This window comes from Balaenoptera physalus (genome assembly GCF_965194825.1).
Source record: "Balaenoptera physalus genome assembly, chromosome: 4".
Classification (NCBI taxonomy): Eukaryota; Metazoa; Chordata; class Mammalia; order Artiodactyla; family Balaenopteridae; genus Balaenoptera; species Balaenoptera physalus.
The window spans coordinates 11,742,337-11,762,279 of NC_138891.1; the positions used below are offsets into that span (position 1 = coordinate 11,742,337).

The following is a 19,943-nucleotide window of genomic DNA, read 5'->3' on the forward strand; positions in this document are numbered from 1 at the left end:
GTTAAAGTCCCCTGCGATGACTGTGTTACTGTCGATTTCCCCTTTTATGGCTGTTAGTATTTGCCTTATGTATTGAGGTGCTCCTATGTTGGCTGCATAAATATTTACAATTGTTATATCTTCTTCTTGGTTTGATCCCTTGATCATTGTGTAATGTCCTTCTGTGCCTCTTGTAATAGTCTTTGTTTTAAAGTCTATTTTGTCTGATATGAGAATTGCTACTCCAGCTTTCTTTTGATTTCCAGTTGCATAGAATGTCTTTTTCCATCCCCTCATTTTCAGTCTGTATGTGTCGCTAGGTCTGAAGTGGGTCTCTTGTAGACAGCATATATATGGGTCCTGTTTTTGTATCCATTCAGCCAGTCTATGTCTTTTGGTTGGAGCATTTAATCCATTTACATTTGAAGTAATTATCAGTATGTATGTTCCTATTACCATTTTCTTAATTGTTTTGGATTTGTTATTGTAGGTCTTTACCTTCTCTTGTGTTTCCTTCCTAGAGAAGTTCCTTTAGCATTTGTTGTAAGGCTGGTTTGGTGGTGCTGAATTCTCGTAGCGTTTGCTTGTCTGTAAAACTTTTAATTTCTCCGTCAAATCTGAATGAAATCCTTGCTGGGCTGAGTAATCTTGGTTGTAGGTTTTTCCCCTTCATCACTTTAAATATCGCCTGCCACTCCCTTCTGGCTTGCAGAGTTTCTGCTGACAGATCAGCTGTTCACGTTATGGGGATTCCCTTGTATGTTATTTGTTGTTTTTCCTTTGCTGCTTTTAATAATTTTTCTTTTTATTTAATTTTTGATAGTTTGATTAATATGTGTCTTGGCGTGTTTCTCTTTGTATTTATCCTATATGGGACTCTCTGTGCTTCCTGGACTTGATTAACTATTTCCTTTCCCATATTAGGGAAGTTTTCAACTATAAGCTCTTCAAATACTTTCTCAGTCCCTTTCTTTTTCTCTTCTTCTTCTGGGACCCCTATAATTCAAATGTTGGTGTGTTTAATGTTGTCCCAGAGGTCTCTGAGACTGTCCTCAATTCTTTTCTTTCTTTTTTCTTTATTCTGCTCTGCAGTAGTTTTTTCCACTATTTTTTCTTCCAGGTCACTTATCCGTTCTTTTGCCTCAGTTATTCTGCTATTGATCCCTTCTAGAGAATTTTTAATTTCATTTATTGTGTTGTTCATCACTGTTTGTTTGCTCTTTAGTTCTTCTAGATCCATGTTAAACGTTTCTTGTATTTTCTCCATTCTATTTCCAAGATTTTGGATCATCTTTACTATCATTATTCTGAATTCTTTTTCTGGTAGACTGCCTATTTCCTCTTCATTTGTTAGGTCTGGTGCATTTTTACTTTCCTCCTTCATTTGCTGTGTGTTTCTCTGTCTTCTCATTTGCTTAACTTACTGTGTTTGGAGTCTCCTTTTCACAGGCTGCATGTTCGTAATTCCCGTTGTTTTTGGTGTCTGCCCCAGTGGCTTAGGTTGGTTCAGTGGGTTGTGTAGGCTTCCTGTTGGAGGGGACTAGTGCCTGTGTTCTGGTGGATGAGGCTGGATCTTGTCTTTCTGGTGGGCAGGACCTTGTCTGGTGGTGTGTTTTGGGGCGTCTGTGGCCTTATTGTGATTTTAGGCAGCCTCTCTGCTAATGGGTGGGGTTGTGTTCCTGTCTTGCTAGTTGTTTGGCATAGAGTGTCCAGCACTGTAGCTTGCTGGTAGTTGAGTGGAGCTGGGGCTTGGCATTGAGATGGAGATCTCTGGGATATTTTTGCCATTTGATATTACTTGGACTTGGGAGGTCTCTTGTAGACCAATGTCCTGTACTTGGCTCTCCCACCTCAGAGGCAGAGTCCTGATGCCAAGAGCCTGTCATCCACATGGCTCAGAATAAAAGGGAGAAAAAGAAGAAAGAAAGAAGAAAAGAAAATAAATTAAAATAAAGTTATTAAAATAAAAAATAAGTATTAAAAAAATTTTTTTAAGTAACTAAAAAAAAGAAAGATAGAATAGAGCAACCGAACCAGAAAACAAATCCACCAATGATAACAAGCACTAAAAACTATACAAAAAAAGAAAAAAGAAAGAAAAACAAAAAAACCCGGACAGACAGAACCCTAGGACGAATGGTAAAAGCAAAGCTATACAGACAAAATCACACACAGAAGCATACACATACACACTAACAAAAACAGAAAAAGGGGAAAAAATATATATATATCATTGTTCCCAAAGTCTGCCTCCTCAATTTGGGGTGATTCATTGTGTATTCAGGTATTCCACAGATGCAGGGTACATCAAGTTGACTGTGGAGATTTAATCTGCTGCTCCTTAGGCTGCTGGGAGAGATTTCCCTTTCTCTTCTTTGTCTGCACAGCTCCCGGGGTTCAGCTTTGGATTTGGCCCCTCCTCTGTGTGTAGGTCACCTGAGGGCATCTGTTCTTCGCTCAGACAGGGCGGGGTTAAAGGAGCAGCTGATTCGGGGGCTCTGGCTCACTCAGGCCGGGAGGAGGGAGGGGTACGGAGTGCGGGGTGAGCCTGCGGCAGCAGAGGCCAGCGTGACGTTGCACCAGCGTGAGGCGCACCGTGTGTTCTCCTGGGGAAGTTGTCCCTGGATCACGGTACCCTGGCAGTGGCAGGTTGCACAGGCTCCCTGGAGGGGAGGTGTGGATAGTGACCTGTGCTTGCACACAGGCTTCTTGGTGGGTGCAGCAGCTGCCTTAGCATCTCATGCCCATGTCTGGGGTCCATGCTGATAGCCCCGGCTCACGCCCATGTCTGGAGCTCCTTTAAGTGGCGCTCTTAATCCCCTCTCCTCGCGCACCAGGAAACACAGAGGCAAAAAGAAGTCTCTTGCCTCTTCGGCAGCTCCAGACTTTTTCCCGGACTCCCTCCTGGCTAGCTGTGGTGCACTAGCCCCCTTCAGGCTGTGTTCATGCTGCCAACCCCAGTCCTCTCCCTGGGGTCTGACCTCCGAAGCCTGAGCCTCAGCTCCCAGCCCCCACCCGCCCTGGCAGGTGAGCACACCAGCACACTCGGGCTGGTGAGTGCTGTTCGGCACTGATCCTCTGTGCGGGAATCTCTCCGCTTTGCCCTCCGCACCGCTGTTACTGCGCTCTCCTCTGTTGCTCCAAAGCTTCCCCTCTGCCACCCACAGTCTCCCCCTGCGAAGGGGCTTCCTAGTGTGTGGAAACCTTTCCTCCTTCACAGCCCCCTCCCACTGGTGCAGGTCCCACCCTTATTCTTCTGCCTCTGTTTTTTCTTTTTTCTTTTGCCCTACCCAGGTACGTGGGGAGTTTCTTTCCTTTTGGGAAGTCTGAGGTCTTCTGCCAGCATTCAGTAGGTGTTCTGTAGGAGTTGTTCCACATGTAGATGTATCTCTGATGTATCTGTGGGGAGGAAGGTGATCTCCACGTCTTACTCTTCCGCCATCTTAAAGCTCCTCTGCAATTGACTTTTATATCTTGATGTTATATGAAGACATCTTGAATACTTGTTACTTTTAATAATTTGTCTATAGATGTAGACAGTCATATCACTTGCAAACAGTGATAATTTTATTTGTTCTTATGCTTTTTTTTTTATCCTCATTGCTTTAATTTTGCCAGAACCTCAGAATGAAAGAGGACCACCTTTCTGATTCTTCATTTTAAAGAGCACTTCTAATATTTTCCTATTAGGATGGTATATATTGCAGATTTTAAAGATATAGCCTTGGGGCTTCCCTGGTGGCGCAGTGGTTGAGAATCTGCCTGCCAATGCAGGGGACATGGGTTCGAGCCCTGGTCTGGGAAGATCCCACATGCCGCGGAGCGACTAGGCCCGTGAGCCACAGTTGCTGAGCCTGCATGTCTGGAACCTGTTCTCTGCAACAAGAGAGGCCACGATAGTGAGAGGCCCGCGCACTGAGATGAAGAGTGGCCCCCACTTGCCGCAACTAGAGAAAGCCCTTGCACAGAAACGAAGACCCAACACATCCATAAATAAAATAAATAAATAAATAAAATTTAAAAATATATATATGTATCCTTTACCAAGTTAAGTTTCCTTCTACTCCTAGATTGCTAAGTTTTTTTTTTAAATTATGAATTAATGGAGTGGTTTTCCTTTCATATTTATAGTATATCTCTTTTAGTGTGTTGATGTGGTAATATTTATGTATTTTCTAATTTTTTTGACCATATTCATTTCTTTAATCTTTAAATTTATTTTCCCTCAATACGGTATTTTTTATACAATTTTAAATGTTACTTTCATTTACAGTCATTACAAAATGTTGACTCTATTCCCGTGTTCTATAACACATCCTTGAGCCTGTCTTATACCCAATAGCTTGTGCCTCCCACTCCCCCATCCATATATTGCCCCCCCGCCACTGGTAACCACTAGTTTATTCTGTGAGTCTGCATCTTTTTCTGTTATATTCACTATTTTGTTGTATTTTTTAGATTCCACATACAAGTGATATCATACAGTATTTATCTTTCTCTGTCTGACTTATTTCACTTATCATAATGCCCTCCAAGTCCATCCATGTTGCTACAAATGGCAAAATTTCATTCTTTTTTATGGCTGAGTAGTATTCCATTGTATATATACACCACATCTTCTTTATCCATTCATCTGTTGATGGACACTTAGGTTGCTTCCACGTCTTGACAATTGTAAATAATTCTGCCATGAACATTGGGGTGCATGTATCTTTTTGAATTAGTGGTTTTTTTTGGTTTTTTGTTTTTTGGATATATATCCAGGACTGGAATTGCTGGGTCATATGGTAGCTCTATTTATAGTGTTTTGAGAAACCTCCATACTGTTTTCCATAGTGGCTGAACCAATTTACCTTCCTACCAACAGTGTACAAGGGTTCCCTTTTCTCCACATCCTCACCAATATTTGTTATTTGTGTTCTCTTGGATGATAGCTGTTCTAAACGAGTGTGAGGAGATATATCATTGTGGTTTTGATTTGCATTTCCTTGATGATTAGTAATGTTGAGCATCCTTTCATATGTCTGTTGGCCATCTGCATTTTTTCTTTGGAAAAATATATTTTCTAATTTTAAAACATCCTTGCATACCTGAGATAAACCCAGCTTGATAATGGTGTATTATCTTTTTTATACACTAAAGGAGTTGAGTTGCTAATGTTTTATTTAGGATTTTTTTGTATGTATATTCATGAGTAAAATGGGCCTTTAATTTCCCTTTCTCATACAGTCCTTAACTGGTTTACATATCAAGATTTTACTGGCTCCATATAAATGAAAAGGCTAATATTCATCTTTTTCTAGTCTCTGAAATAATTTGTAAAAGATTCAGATGAATTGTTCCTTAAAAGTTTGGTGGAACTTGCCAATAAATCCATCTTGTCCTGGGGTTTTCTTCCTGTGAATATTTTAAACTACTGCTTCAATTTTTTAAAAGTCTTTGCCTTATGTATAGTTATGTCTTCTTTTATACAGTTACCAACTTATGTCTTCTCTCTCTCTCTCTTTTTCTTTTTTTGATCAGTCTATTGTGAGGTTGGTGTTTTCAAAACTTAATTTTCTTTATCTTTCTTTTTTTAATTGAAGTATAGTTGATTTACAATGTTGTGTTTGTTTCAGGTGTACAGCAAAGTGATTTATATATATATATATATATATATATATATATATATATATATATGTATATTTCTTTTTCAGATTCTTTCTCATTATAGGTTATTACAAGATATTGAGTAGAGTTCCCTGTGCTATACAGTTGGTCCTTGTTGTTTATTTTATATATAGTAGTTTATGTTAATCCCAAACTCCTAATTTATCCCTCCCTCTTTATCTTTGTTTTTTGTTTGTTTGTTTTCTCATTCAAATCCACTCAGACAGCGTTCTCTCCCTCTTACTCTCCCAAAGGAAGAGAAGAAGGATTATCACTGGCTAATGGCAGTTGCAGAAGCAACACCTAGAGCCGGCTTCACGCTCAGGAGAGAATGCTGTACCTCTTCCTTGTGGTTTCGGGTGCTCTACACATTCAGAGAAACTTGTCTAGTAACGAAATATACAAATGATACCAAAAGTATTTTACCTTTGTGTTTTAATTTGCTGATTTCTGCTCAAAGTTTTAGTACTTCAGTATCCCTAAAGTACTTTTAGATTTATTCTGTAATTTTTCTAACTTCTAAATTGGGCACTTCGTTCCTAGTAGATTTGCCTTGTTGGAATTTTAGTTCTCTTAAGTTTATGTCGTGGGGTCTGGGAGGATTCCAGCAGTTTCAGACATGGAAAGGATCAATAGTCAAGACAGGCTCCTTCTGTGGCTGGTATGGGCCCCTCCCACGGAGGACCGGCAGGGGTTCTGTCTGGGGGCAGCTTCTTCTACGGGATTGTTTCAAAATGTGAGTTCAGTATTTCAGTGCGCTCTTGGCTTAATTATTCATGTTTTTTTTTTTTTTTCTTCTAGTACTATTTGTTAGATCACATAACTGTTAACTGTGTGGAGCTGCTAGAATTTAGAGAGAATGTAGTCCTTGTGCTTTAGATGAGAATCATACAGAAGTAAAGTGGTATTACCTAAAGTCACACAACAGTTTAGGAACCACGTGAAAGCCAGGTCATGAGACTGTATAGCCTGGGCTCTTCCTGCTGAGCCAAACACCCCTCAACACAGAAGAGTGTGCATTTTACAGTGTCAAGGTCACCTGCATGAACTTGTTCAAATATGATCCCCATACAGCCTCTTTTTGTGGTTCTAGAAAATGCATTTGGGGGAAAGTGTGACATGAACAGTAAAACTATGAAACTGGCTTGGCTGGCGAGTGCTTGCTCATGTGTTTTGTTTTGCTCACCATCATTGATCCAATGTTTATTTGTTACCATTGTGTGCCAAGGATTTATCCCGCAGCATTTCAATATGAAATGAAGTCTCACTTTGAACATTTTTCTTTTTACCTTTTGACTTCCGAGAAGGGAGGAAGGGAAACAGTAAAGAGATGAGGGGTTTACTAAGCAAAAAACCATTTATCTTGAACTTTGTGGCTCAGATCCCGTGTTGCTTCTTACAATACAAAAGCTGACAATATTCATGTTTCTGAAGAAACGTAAAATCGGTACTTAGAAATGATGTTTCCTGCATGCTCATTTTAAAGGAAAGAAATAGTGTTTATCTTAATTCTGCTGAAGTCTTTTTTGTATCCCTTCTGGGCTTTTCATATTTTTTCAAAGACATGTCCTAGATTATGAATTGGCTCATAGAGGCAGAGGTCTCCCCGAAGCCCCTGGTTGTTAATAGCCTTAAGAGAGGTGTTGCACAAGTTCTAAACATTCTGGATTTGAAACCAAGTATTGGGTGCCTGTATTGCTTTTGCAGCTGTAGCTTAAATTAGAAACATTCTTCCTTCTTGACAGAGAGTTTACAGAGATCCAGATATTTTTCACTTTCTTTTTTTAATTGAATTATTATTAACATACAATATTATGTTATTTTCAGGTGTACAACATAGTGATTTGATATTTTTTATACATTATGAAATGATCACCACTGTACCAAAGTTGTTACAATATTATTGACTATATTCCCTATGTGTGTGTACATTACATCCCTGGAAGTTTGTACCTCTTAATCCACTTCACCTGTGTCATCCATTCCCCACCCCCCAGGTCCCCTCTGGCAATAACCAGTTTGCTCTCTGTACCTATGAGTCTGTTTCAATTTTGTTTTGTTTGTTCATTTGTTTTGTTGTTTAGATTCCACATATAAGTGAAATCAGACAGTATTTGTTTTTCTCTGTCTTATTCCATCCATAGAAGAATGGATAAACAAGATGTATATATACAATGAAATATTACTAAGCCATAAAAAATAATGAAATCTTGACATTTGGAACAACATGGATGGACCTTGAGGGTATTATGTTAAGAGATTCAAATTTTTTAAAAGGCTTTTTATAGCGTTTAACTTCTGGGAAAAGTGTATTAGCCTCAGCTTGCTTGAATCAGAATGAATGGAGTACTAAAAATTCTGATTAAAGAGATCTGTACCATTGAGAGTGAGAGTGTTTCTATAATAAGAAGCAATCAATCTGACTGTTGTTATATTAAGCTGAGGTGTGCCATGAATTTAAGTTTTATGTTGTTACTTTATATATGTATTTCCTTCATTCTCCCCTCATGTCTTTGAGAATTTACAATTTTTATTTTAAATATTGAGATATTTAAAAAATTTTAGTATGTAAATCCATAGGCAATCCATCCATGTTTTGATGTGGTAAAATTGAACCAAAGCCTCCCCAGCATTAACTTAGAGATTTATTCCCTCCTCTCTCCATACTAGTCCTTTGTGTGGTTTGGCACACACACAAAACAAGGCACATAAGCACTTCAAGAGCCCCTTCCACTGGGCTTCCACATTGTATAGCCATACAGCACATCAGATTTTGCATTCCATTTAAAGGCTTCAAGAAAATTGTTTTACAAAGTTAGCAGAAGGAAAAAAATCATAAAGATCAGATCAGAAATAAATAAATGAAAAAGAAATGAAGGAAACAATAGCAAAGATCAATAAAACTAAAATCTTGTTCGTTGAGAAGATAAACAAAATTGATAAACCATTAGCCAGACTCATCCAGAAAAAAGGGAGAAGACTCAAATCAATAGAATTAGAAATGAAAAAGAAGTAACAACTGAACCTGCATATTACTATATGCCAATAAAATGGACAACCTGGAAAAAATGGACAAGTTCTTAGAAAAGCACAACCTTCTGAGACTGAACCAGGAAGAAATAGAAAATATAAACAGACCAATCACAAGCACTGAAATTGAAACTGTGATTAAAAATCTTCCAAAATCAAAAGCCCAGGACCAGATGGCTTCACAGGTGAAGTCTATCAAACATTTAGAGAAGAGCTAACACCTACCCTTCTAAAACTCTTCCAAAATATAGCAGAGGGAAGAATTCTCCCAAACTCATTCTACGAGGTCACCATCACCCTGATACCAAAACCAGACAAAGATGCATCAAAAAAAGAAAACTACAGGCCAATATCACTGATGAACATAGATGCAAAAATCCTCAACAAAATACTAGCAAACAGAATCCAACAGCACATTAAAAGATTCATACACAATGATCAAGTGGGATTTATCCCAGGAATGCAAGGATTCTTCACTATACACAAATAAATCAATGTGATATACCATATTAACAAACTGAAGGAGAAAAACCATATGATCATCTCAGTAGATTCAGAAAAAGCTTTTGACAAAATTCAATGCCCATTTATGATAAAAACCCTGCAGAAAGTAGGCAGAGCGGGAACTTACCTCAATATAATAAAGACCATATATGACAAATCCACAGCCAACATCGTTCTCAGTGGTGAGAAACTGAAATCATTCCCATTAAGATCAGGAACAAGACAAGCTTACCCACTCTTACCACTATTACTCAACATAATTTTGGAAGTTTTAGCCAAAGAAATCAGAGAAGAAAAAGAAATAAAAGGAATCCAAATTTCAGTAGAAGAAGTAAACCTGTCACTGTTTGCAGATGACATGATACTATACATAGAGAATCCTAAAGATGCTACCAGAAAACTACTAGAGCTAATCAATGAATTTGGTAAAGTAGCAGGATACAAAATTAATGCACAGAAATCTCTTGCATTCCTATACACTAATGATGAAAAATCTGAAAGAGAAATTAAGGAAACACTCCCATTTACCATTGGAACAAAAAGAATAAAATGCCTAGGAATAAACCTAACTAAGGAGTCAAAAGACCTGTATGCAGAAAACTATAAGACACTGATGAAAGAAATTAAAGATGATACAAACAGATGGAGAGATACCATGTTTTTGGATTATCAACATTGTGAAAATGACTCTATTACCCAAAGCAATCTACAGATTCAATGCAATCCCTATAAAACTACCACTGGCATTTTTCACAGAACTAGAACAAAAAATTTCACAATTTGTATGGAAACACAAAAGACCCTGAATAGCCAAAGCGATCCTGACAAAGAAAAACGGAGCTGGAGGAATCAAGCTCTTGGACTTCAGACTATACTACAAAGCTACAGTAATCAAGACAGTATAGTACTGGCACAAAAACAGAAATATAGATCAATGGAACAGGATAGAAAGCCCAGAGATAAACCCACGCACATATGGTCACCTTATCTTTGATAAAGGAGTCAAGACTATACAATGGAGAAAAGACAGCCTCTTCAATAAGTGGTGCTGGGAAAACTGGACAGCTACATGGAAAAGAATGAAATTAGAACACTCCCTAACACCATACACAAAAATAAACTCAAAATGGATTAAAGACCTAAATGTAAGGGCAGACACTATCAAACTCTTAGAGGAAAACATAGGCAGAACACTCCATCACATAAATCACAGAAAGATCCTTTTTGACCCACCTCCTAGAGAAATGGAAATATAAACAAATGGGACCTAATAAAACTTAAAACGTTTTGCACAGCAAAGGAAAACATAAACAAGACAAAAAGGCAACCCTCAGAATGGGAGAAAATATTTGCAAATGAAGCAACTGACAAAGGGTTAATCTCCAAAATTTACAAGCAGCTCCATGCAGCTCAATATCAAAAAAACAAACAACCCAATCCAAAAATGGACAGAAGACCTAAATAGACATTTCTCCAAAGAAAATATACAGGTTGCCAACAAACACATGAAAGGATGCTCAACATCACTAATCTTTAGAGAAATGCAAATCAAAACTACAATGAGGTATCATCTCACACTGGTCAAAATGGCCATCATCCAAAAATCTACAAACAATAAATGCTGGAGAGGGTGTGGAGAAAAGGGAACCCTCTTGCACTGTTGGTGAAAATGTAAATTGATACAGCCACTATGGAGAACAGTATGGAGGTGTCTCAAAAAACTAAAAATGGAACTACCATACGACCCAGCAATCCCCCTACTGGGCATATACCCTGAGAAAACCATAATTCAAAAAGAGTCATGTACCACAATGTTCATTGTAGTTCTATTTACAATAGCCAGGACATGGAAGCAACCTAAGTGTCCATCGACAGATGAATGGATAAAGAACATGTGACACATATATACAATGGAATACTATTCAGCCATAAAAAGAAACAAAATTGAGTTATTTATTGTGAGGTGGATGGACCTAGATACTGTCATACAGAGTGACGTAAGTCAGAAAGAGAAAAACAAATACCGTATGCTAACACAAATATGTGGAATCTAAAAAAAAAAAAATGGTTCTGAAGAACATAGGGGCAGGACAGGAATAAAGACACAGACGTAGAGAATGGACTTGAGGACATGGGGAGGGGGAAGGGTAAGCTGGGACGAATTGAGAGAGTGGCATGGACATATATACGCTACCAAATGTAAAATAGATAGCTAGTGGGAAGCAGCCACATAGCACAGGGAGATCAGCTCGGTGCTTTGTGACCACCTAGAGGGGTGGGTTAGGGAGGGTGGGAGGGAGACGCAAGAGGGAGGAGATATGGGTATATATGTATATGTATAGCTGATTCACTTTGTTATTAAGCAGAAACTAACACACTATTTTAAAGCAATTATACTCAAATAAAGATGTTTAAAAAAACTACATAGGATTTGATAAGTAATTAAATACAGAAAGTATTATTAAAAAGAAAAAGAAGATGTGGCACATATATACAATGGAATATTACTCAGCCATAAAAAGAAACGAAATTGAGTTATTTGTAGTGTGGTGGATGGATCTAGAGACTGTCATACAGAGTGAAGTAAGTCAGAAAGATCAAAACAAATGCCATACACTAACACATATATATGGAATCTAAAAACAAAAAAAAAAGGTTCTGAAGAACCTAGAGGCAGGACAGGAATAAAGATGCAGACATAGAGAATGGACTTGAGGACACAGGGAGGGGGAAGGGGAAGCTGGGACGAAGTGAGAGAGTGGCATGGACATATATACACTACCAAATATAAAATAGATAGCTAGTGGGAAGCAGCCGCATAGCACAGGGAGATCAGCTATGTGCGTTTTGACCACCTAGAGCGGTGGCATAGGGAGGGTGGGAGGGAGACGCAAGAGGGAGAGGATATGGGGATGTATGTATATGTATAGTTGATTCACTTTGTTATACAGCAGAAACTAACACACCATTGTACAGCAATTATACTCCAGTAAAGATGTTAAAAAAAGAAAATTGTTTTACAAAATGCTATCCCAAAGAACTCAACTCTTAATGTACCAGTAGTATTGACCACCTGCATGGGGAAATTTCCGGATGCTGCATACTGTTTGGGACTATTGTGGCCTTACGTAACCCTCACTTTTCTCTCCAGGTTTTAACTTCCATTCAGTACTACTTCTTCCCATCTTTGGCGTTTATCCTATGGAGTAACCTAAAGTCTCTTATCTCTCATAACTCCTAAAGATAACACTCATTTATAAAGTTCACAATATAAACAGAAAAGAAGTGAAGAGCGTAAAGCCCTGGTTTGAAAAGCAAAAATAAAAAGGCATGAAAACAAGTACCAGTAACCCCTAATACTTAGAAAAAAAGACATAGAACCAAAAAACTTGGAGACACTTTTTGTGTTCATAATGTTGAGTTTGGTATTATGTATAGAATGGATAAACAACAAGGTCCTACTGTATAGCATAGGGAAATATATTCAGTATCCTGTAATAAACCGTAATGGAAAAGAATATGAAAAAGAATATATATGTATAACTGAATCACTTTGCTATATAGCAGAAATTAACACAACTTTATAAATCAGCTATACTTTAATAAAATAAATTTTAAAAATAATACTGAGTTTGGGATGCAGAGGAACTAAGTTTGAGAGTCCAGATTTTAGAATTGGATAGATGTAGGCTCTAGTCTGAACTGTGGCCCATTTTATCCGTGTGACCTTGAATCACATTCCCCTTTATGAATCTGTTTCCTTATCTGCAGAATAGGAACAATAATATGACCTGCTTCTAGGTTTCCTATCGATATCAAACAGGAGAACAAGTATAAAGCTGCTAGCACAGGGCATGGAACATGATCAAGACTGACCAAATGGTAGACTTTGTTATTATTGTTATACACATTAGTAGAAAATTTGTACACATAGTATGACTTGGTTTTCACTTTGGACAATCCACTTTGGGACCAAAGTTCCTCTAAAATGAAAGGTTGGACTAAAAACAACCTCTTAAAGGCCCCTTCCAGCTTACTGATTTCCTCTGAAATAGGATGGATAAATTGACTCACAGCCTGAAAAGTTTAAATCATCTAGGCTTCCTATGAAGGAACAGAACAGAGTCCCAAATTCCAGAATGTCAGAGGGATGATGGAGTAGATGAGGAAATGGGGATGGAATTTTCATGGCAAAGGTCCCTTTTCTGAAAGGGTGAAATATTACACAATAGGAGCCTGCCTGACAAGGAATGAGACAGCCATTTGTATCAAATACACGTTTGGGTATGAATTAAGCAAGAAAGAGAAATACTAGTTTATTAACACGGATCAATTCATTTTTTATTCAATGGATGAATGAGTGAATGAATGAGCCCAACCTGCTTAATTGAAATATTTATTGTCAATATCTTCAATATCCTATTTTATCCCATGAAATGAATAATTCAAGGTGGCTGAAAATGCTTTAGGACAAACCAGAATTGGAAAATTTTGCTTCATGCAGTTCTAGGTTGTTGGAATAAAAATGGTACCAATTGCGTCATTCTGAGGACCAAGACATTGTATGCAATATGGAGGGTCACTACTTATTTCTTTATGTCTTCTCTGAAATTTAAGAATCAAGGGAAATAGTTACCTTTCTAATCATGTAGGAAAAGGAGAAAAGAGAATTTTGACCACATCTAGAAATACTTCTCAAGTATGAAACACACCTACATGTTCATGATGGAAGAATTACAAATCAGCTCTTAGACTGTGTCCCAGCTGTGAACTCTGAATTGTCTTGGCAATGAGTAGACACAGGGTGACACGAGGCTATAGGAAAATTGATTAGTAGGAACACATAATATTGGTGGAACTAGAATGCATCTGGCTGCTTCCATTGACAATCTAAAATCTCATGTTTCTACAGGGTCTGGGGACCAGGAGAAGCTTTTGTGATTCTGTAAATGTTGACGGTTCATTTTTCTCCAAGGAACTTCACAGAGCCGAAGGTCAGGGAACCTCAGAAATTCCTTGTCTTCTGTTGCACCCAATTTACTATATAATTTTGTGTGCTCATATGTGTTTGAGTCTTGATTTCCAAATAATATCCACAATAATTTTAGATGTTTATATTTTTGCCTTTTCAGATTTCAAGTTGGTGATTTTTCAGGTTATAATATGAAAATGCTGCTCACTTTGATCCTTATGATAATTTGTTCCCACGTTTCTGTCAACCAACATTCTGGTAAGGAAAAAAATGAAAAGAATTCTTTTCCTTAATTTTCATTATGGAAAATAATATGTGAGTTTGACTTGCTTAAAAGTTAAGAGTTTTGTTTTGCTTTGTTTTGATTTTGATGATGGTAAGGGTGGGAGTGGCAGCTCAATTTCTTTTGATGTCACCCTGTGTTCCTTTGAAGATCATTTGTTTCTGGATCTTATTCCTTGTTCACAATAGGAAGATATGAGAGCTATTTTCTTGTCCTCAGTTTCAACTCCTTCTAGGTCTTCTGGGAGGTTGAATGAAAATTCTCTTTTAACATTAGGTTCAGGCCTGGAAAATTTGAATTGTCTCTTTCTAATTCGTTTGTGGCGAAACATTTGTCTTGGTTAAGCATCCAGATTTTGCTCCAATTTAAACTGAGTGTCTGATTATTGTAAAGAAAGTGCTTTTACCCTGAAGAGAGAGCTCCAGAGCCATCCACCGTCAGCAATCTATGTCCAGTGGACTTGAAGTCGAAACACTGGCCAAGCCTTCACAGCCTCTACCACCTCCTAAATAATCAGTTCTTATATGGGTCGCTTCATGTCCAGGGCCACCTAGATTGGCTTTTACAGTTTTCTCAAGGACTCTGACCTTGGAAGCAAGTTTTCTGGAGAGACAGATTAGACTTTGCCCTGCAAACATCTTCCTTTGATGTCTCACTAGGCCTGTTATTAAGCTTTCTAAAGAAAGGCAATGCTTTTTCCCCAGTTGTTCTGTGGTTCAGATATAGTGATGGGCCTGGTTAGAATCTAAATATGCCTCCTGTGCCAGTGGCTACATTTCTTTTCTCCATACAAAATGTGGGGATTTGTCCATGAATAGAAAGGTCACTTTTGGTCACAAGTCAAGCCATCCTAGGCAGTACTCACCTGACAGTCCTCAGAGGGGTTACAGCCTTCTCTTGGAGGAAGATGTTGATCCCCCCTCAATTAGTTTTTCCCCTGAGATGCTGCTGGCTATATGATAATCAAAGCAATCTCAAACTGGTTGAAATCAGGTTGTTTAGAAGAAAAGAAAGAATGATTTTGTCCACTATGCCTCGATCAGACTGCTCTAAAGAGAATGAAGTAACATGCTGGGGTGCCAAAGCTGATTTCCTCACAGTTGTAGACAGGAAAAGATCGAAGTTCTTTTAATTTGATTAGAATTTATCTTGTGACTATTTCAGATAATCAGAAACTCAGAGTGAGGAGAGACCTTAGATATTTTCTAGTTGAATCTACTCATTTTAAATATGAGGAAACTGAGGCCCAAGTATACTGAATGGCTTAACAGAGCTGGAAGAATTAGCTGATAACAAAGTCAGGACTCACATTGCTTGTTCAATTACACTGTATTTTCTTAAACATACACCATCCAGACACACACAAATATTTCCCTCCCTTCCCTGGACCAGAAATGGATCTTACAGAACACTGGTAAGAGCTCTGAATTCAAACCAGCAGACAGACCATGAGTGAATGATATTTTGTGCTTGAACCAAATAACTCTCTATCACATAAAAATATAATTTTACATACCTAGCATTGAATCTGGCATCGAATGAAGCCTTAAAAGCTCAGCAAAGTATTGTATTCCTCTATAAAAATTATATTCTTAATAGAAATTAAAAGTTTCATCCTATTCCTAGCTTAAGGTAGGAATGTTAATGTTAATGTTTCTATCACATTTTACATTTGTGAGAATAAATTTACCAATTATAATGCCCACTCATCAAAAAATATTGTAAATAACTTTAAGATAGATTAATGCAATCTCATATTTATGATTTTTAGGATTTTTTTTAAACTTCACCAATTTGACACTTTGAATACAAAACTAATATGTTTATAAGTTAATCAGATCACTTGTTGCGTTGCTTAAGTGGAAATCACAATGAAAGGCTATTTTTTAGATTTCTCCATTCACACAAATTTGATTAGATTCTCAATGAAAATGTTTATCCTGTTGATATAAATTGAGGTCAAATTCTGAAAGAAAAAAAAGACACGGGGAAATTATCCGCTAAACATATAAAAACCCATGATTTTTTACTTCTTTATATTTACCTATTTCTACTTAATTCCTTACAAAAGTGATGCTTAATTTCATGATCAGTTCAAACGAGAGGGTGTATAAAGAATCAGCCCAAGAAACAATATTTTTCTTGAGAGAATGTGTATTATTTTCAGTGCATTGGAAAGATATTACAAATACAAGCAAAAGAGGGAAGTAATGTTTTTCCCATATGGTTGGCATTCAACTTGGTAGTAAATTTTTGAAGTTTGCTTTGTTTGTGTTTGTCTATGGGTTTGTAGGCCCTGAGTATGCCGATGTGGTGTTTCTGGTGGACAGCTCTGACCACGTGGGAATTAAATCCTTCCCGTTTGTAAAGACGTTCATCAACCAAGTGATCAGCAGCCTCCCCATAGAGGCCCACAAGTACCGTGTGGGCCTGGCCCAGTACAGCGACGGGCTCCATGGAGAATTCCAGCTCAGCACCTTCAAGAGCAGAGGCCCCATGTTGAACCACCTCAAGAAGAACTTCATGTTCCTGGGTGGCTCCCTGCGGATTGGGAATGCTCTCCGGGAGGTGCACACGACCTACTTCTCAAACGGGAGGGACAGGAGACAGTTTCCCCCGATCCTGGTGGTCCTGGCTTCGGCCGAGTCCGAGGATGCCGTGGAAGAGGCCTCCGAGGTGCTGCATAACAAAGGGGTGAGGATCATCTCTGTGGGGATGCAGGGGGCATCCGAGGAGACCCTGAAGGCCATGGCCACAGGCCAGTTCCACTACAGCCTCCGGAAGGTCCGAGACCTCAGCACGTTCTCCCAAAACATGACGCAGATTCTCAAGGATGCGGCTCAGTACAAGGAAGGAGCAGTCAATGACATTCTTGTGGAAGGTGGGTTCAGGGTGCCTGTGTAGGGATGATGATAAAATGCTTTTGGAAGATCAACAAGAGGAGAGGATGGAGACTCTATGACCATCCCCTTCCCCAAAAGCTGGGCTGCATTTTCAGATGTTAAATTCTGCATGTGGAATGATTGTGGCCTTTTTAAATCCAGTGAACTTGGTGAGCCTTTGTTTTCCATGTTTCACTTATTGCTCATCATTCACAGGCTGCCTCCACCCTGCTACCCAGCTGCCTGAGCTTTCTTCCTGGGCTTCAGTTGCTATGTAGTTTTATTCCTGGTTCATTTAAAAGGTTGATTTGCTCCTAAAGAAATCCTTGACTCCAGAAGCCATATAATGTCATCAAAGGATGTTAGAGCTCGAAACAACTTCAGGAAGTCCAAAACCTCTGTTCTGCAGAGAGGAACTTGCGGACACTCTTAGAGGTGATGTGACCTGGCCCTGGACGAGGCTGCAGTATGGAGTCAGAGCCACGCCTGTGTGGTTTCATTCCTGCTCTGCCCCTTCCTGCAGCTGTGTTCTAAATTAGCTTCCCTGTGTTCTGCTCCAACTCCAACCTGCTGTCCTGGTCTGTCCCCTTGTACTCTCCTATTAGCAAGAATGGCCAAGAGTTTATGAACATCATTCAAGAGAGGGGCAGGAGAGAGCCAGTAAAGAACAATTTGCTCAAAGTGTACAAGTCCAAACAAGTGATGTAAGAAACTCACATTATGTCTGGTTAAGTCAGTTTGAGTGAGATGATATATATAACTGTCTATTGATACTGGAGAACGCTGCTTTTCCTGTAGCAATCTATGAAAATATGGGAATCCTATTAATAGCATCTTTCCCAAATAAAATATTGGAATGTCAATTGCTATTCCATTACCATCCTTTAAGAATGTTTGGACTATAACTACTGATTTTATTAGTGATTTTAATACAGTAGCAGTAGCTTCTGTTCACTGAGTGACTTTTATGTGCCAGGCCCCATGCTAAACACATGATCTCATTTAATCCCCATAACAACTCTATGAGATCAATATTATGGTTACCTATATTTTACAGGTGTGGAAATTGGAGCTGGAAGATTAGCTAAGCTACCACCTTTGAACCCAGGACCCTCTGATCTCAGCTTCATAATCATTTTGTACACCTTCTTCCATCTTTAAGGGCATAACTAAGTTCTGGTTGAGTTCTATGTGTATTTTAATGCTGAGCAGAGATGCTGAATTGAAACTCTGCCTGTTCATTCCTTGCCCACAGTTTGCCAAGGCCCTTCTGTGGCAGATGTTGTGTTCCTGTTGGATATGTCCGTCAACGGCAGCTGGGAGGACTTTGACTATCTTAAAGAATTCCTGGAAGGAAGTGTATCTGCTCTGGACATCAAGGAAAACTGCATGAGGGTTAGCCTTGTGGCCTATAGCAATGAGACGAAGGTGATTCACGCACTGAGCAGTGGCATAAACAAGTCAGAGGTTCTCCAGGATATACAGAGCCTCTCTCCCCAGGCCGGGAAGGCCTACACTGGAGCTGCCTTGAGAAAGATCAGGAAGGAGGTCTTCAGCGTGCAGCACGGCAGTCGGAAGAATCAGGGGGTGCCACAGATAGCTGTGCTGGTGACCCACAGCCCGTCTGAGGACAACGTGACCAAGGCTGCTGTGAACCTCCGGCGCCAGGGGGTGACCATCTTCACCATGGGCATAGAGGGGGCCAGCGACGCCCAGCTGGAGAAGATCGCATCTCACCCTGCCGAGCAGTACGTCTCCAAACTGAAAACCTTCTCCGACCTGGCTGCCCACAACCAGACGTTTCTAAAGAAATTGCGGAACCATATCACACACACGGTCTCTGTCCTTTCCGAAAGGACTGAAACCCTCAAATCTGGTAAAGCCTTTTGCTGAGAGAAGGATTATTCCCATTGTTTCGCTTTTTTCTTGTCTTGCAGGTGTTCTGTCTACAAAAGGGCTTGGCAGGCATGATGTAGGGAGGGAGAGTGAGTTCCTGACTTTTTAATTTAACTTGATAATAGGAAATGTAAATTGGAGGAGAATAAAAGCTACTGAGGTGTTGGAATGGGAAGAAGGGATTTCTTTTTTTATTTGCTCTTTTGCACAGCTTTACTTGGATTCTTTGTTACTTCTCAACACACCAGAATACCTTCCTTTGTTATTTCCCCCTCTGCACTTTTTCCTTTCTCACCTTTGCCTCTCATGTTTCCTTGCTCTTTCCTTTCTTTTTTTTTGTGTGTGTGTGTACTTTTCTCTCCCTCCTCTTCTTCCCTCAGCCTCAAATTCCAATTTAGAGAATAAACAGGAAGCATGATTTGGATTGAGGACAGAGTAATGAATTTATTGGGAGGTACTATTATAGTATCAGTGAGTTTAGAGAGAGACAGAGAGCAATGTATTTCATATATTTCATACATACACATGTATTTTTCATAAATTATGTGTATGCATGCAATACGTATATATATCTGCATCCTTCAACAAATATTTAGAGCATGTCAACTACAAAAGTGTCACTGCCTGACATAAATAAGGCCACTGACAATACCCCTGATTGTGTTAACTGACCAGGAGTGGATGAAGAGTAAACACTTTGTTCAAGATTTCAAGAAAGACAGCGCTTTGTCCACCATGTCCAGTTAAA

The 19,943-nt window shown here is 39.0% G+C and overlaps 1 protein-coding gene across 2 annotated transcripts in view; it reads left to right on the forward strand.

Annotated features, from left to right (window-relative positions):
• COL6A6 (collagen type VI alpha 6 chain) overlaps positions 1–19,943 on the forward strand; it is a 171,656-nt gene that overhangs the window by 36,958 nt on the left and 114,755 nt on the right. Inside the window, exons 1-4 of one of the 2 annotated variants that reach the window (XM_082459200.1) lie at positions 10,375–14,156; positions 14,295–14,392; positions 16,711–17,298; positions 18,555–19,175. In XM_082459200.1, coding sequence (XP_082315326.1) covers positions 14,326–14,392; positions 16,711–17,298; positions 18,555–19,175 — 1,276 coding nt within the window. In that variant the 5' untranslated portion in view covers positions 10,375–14,156; positions 14,295–14,325. Of the gene's footprint in view, positions 1–10,374; positions 14,157–14,294; positions 14,393–16,710; positions 17,299–18,554; positions 19,176–19,943 lie in introns of those variants that run through there. The other variant, XM_082459201.1, reaches the window with a different exon arrangement.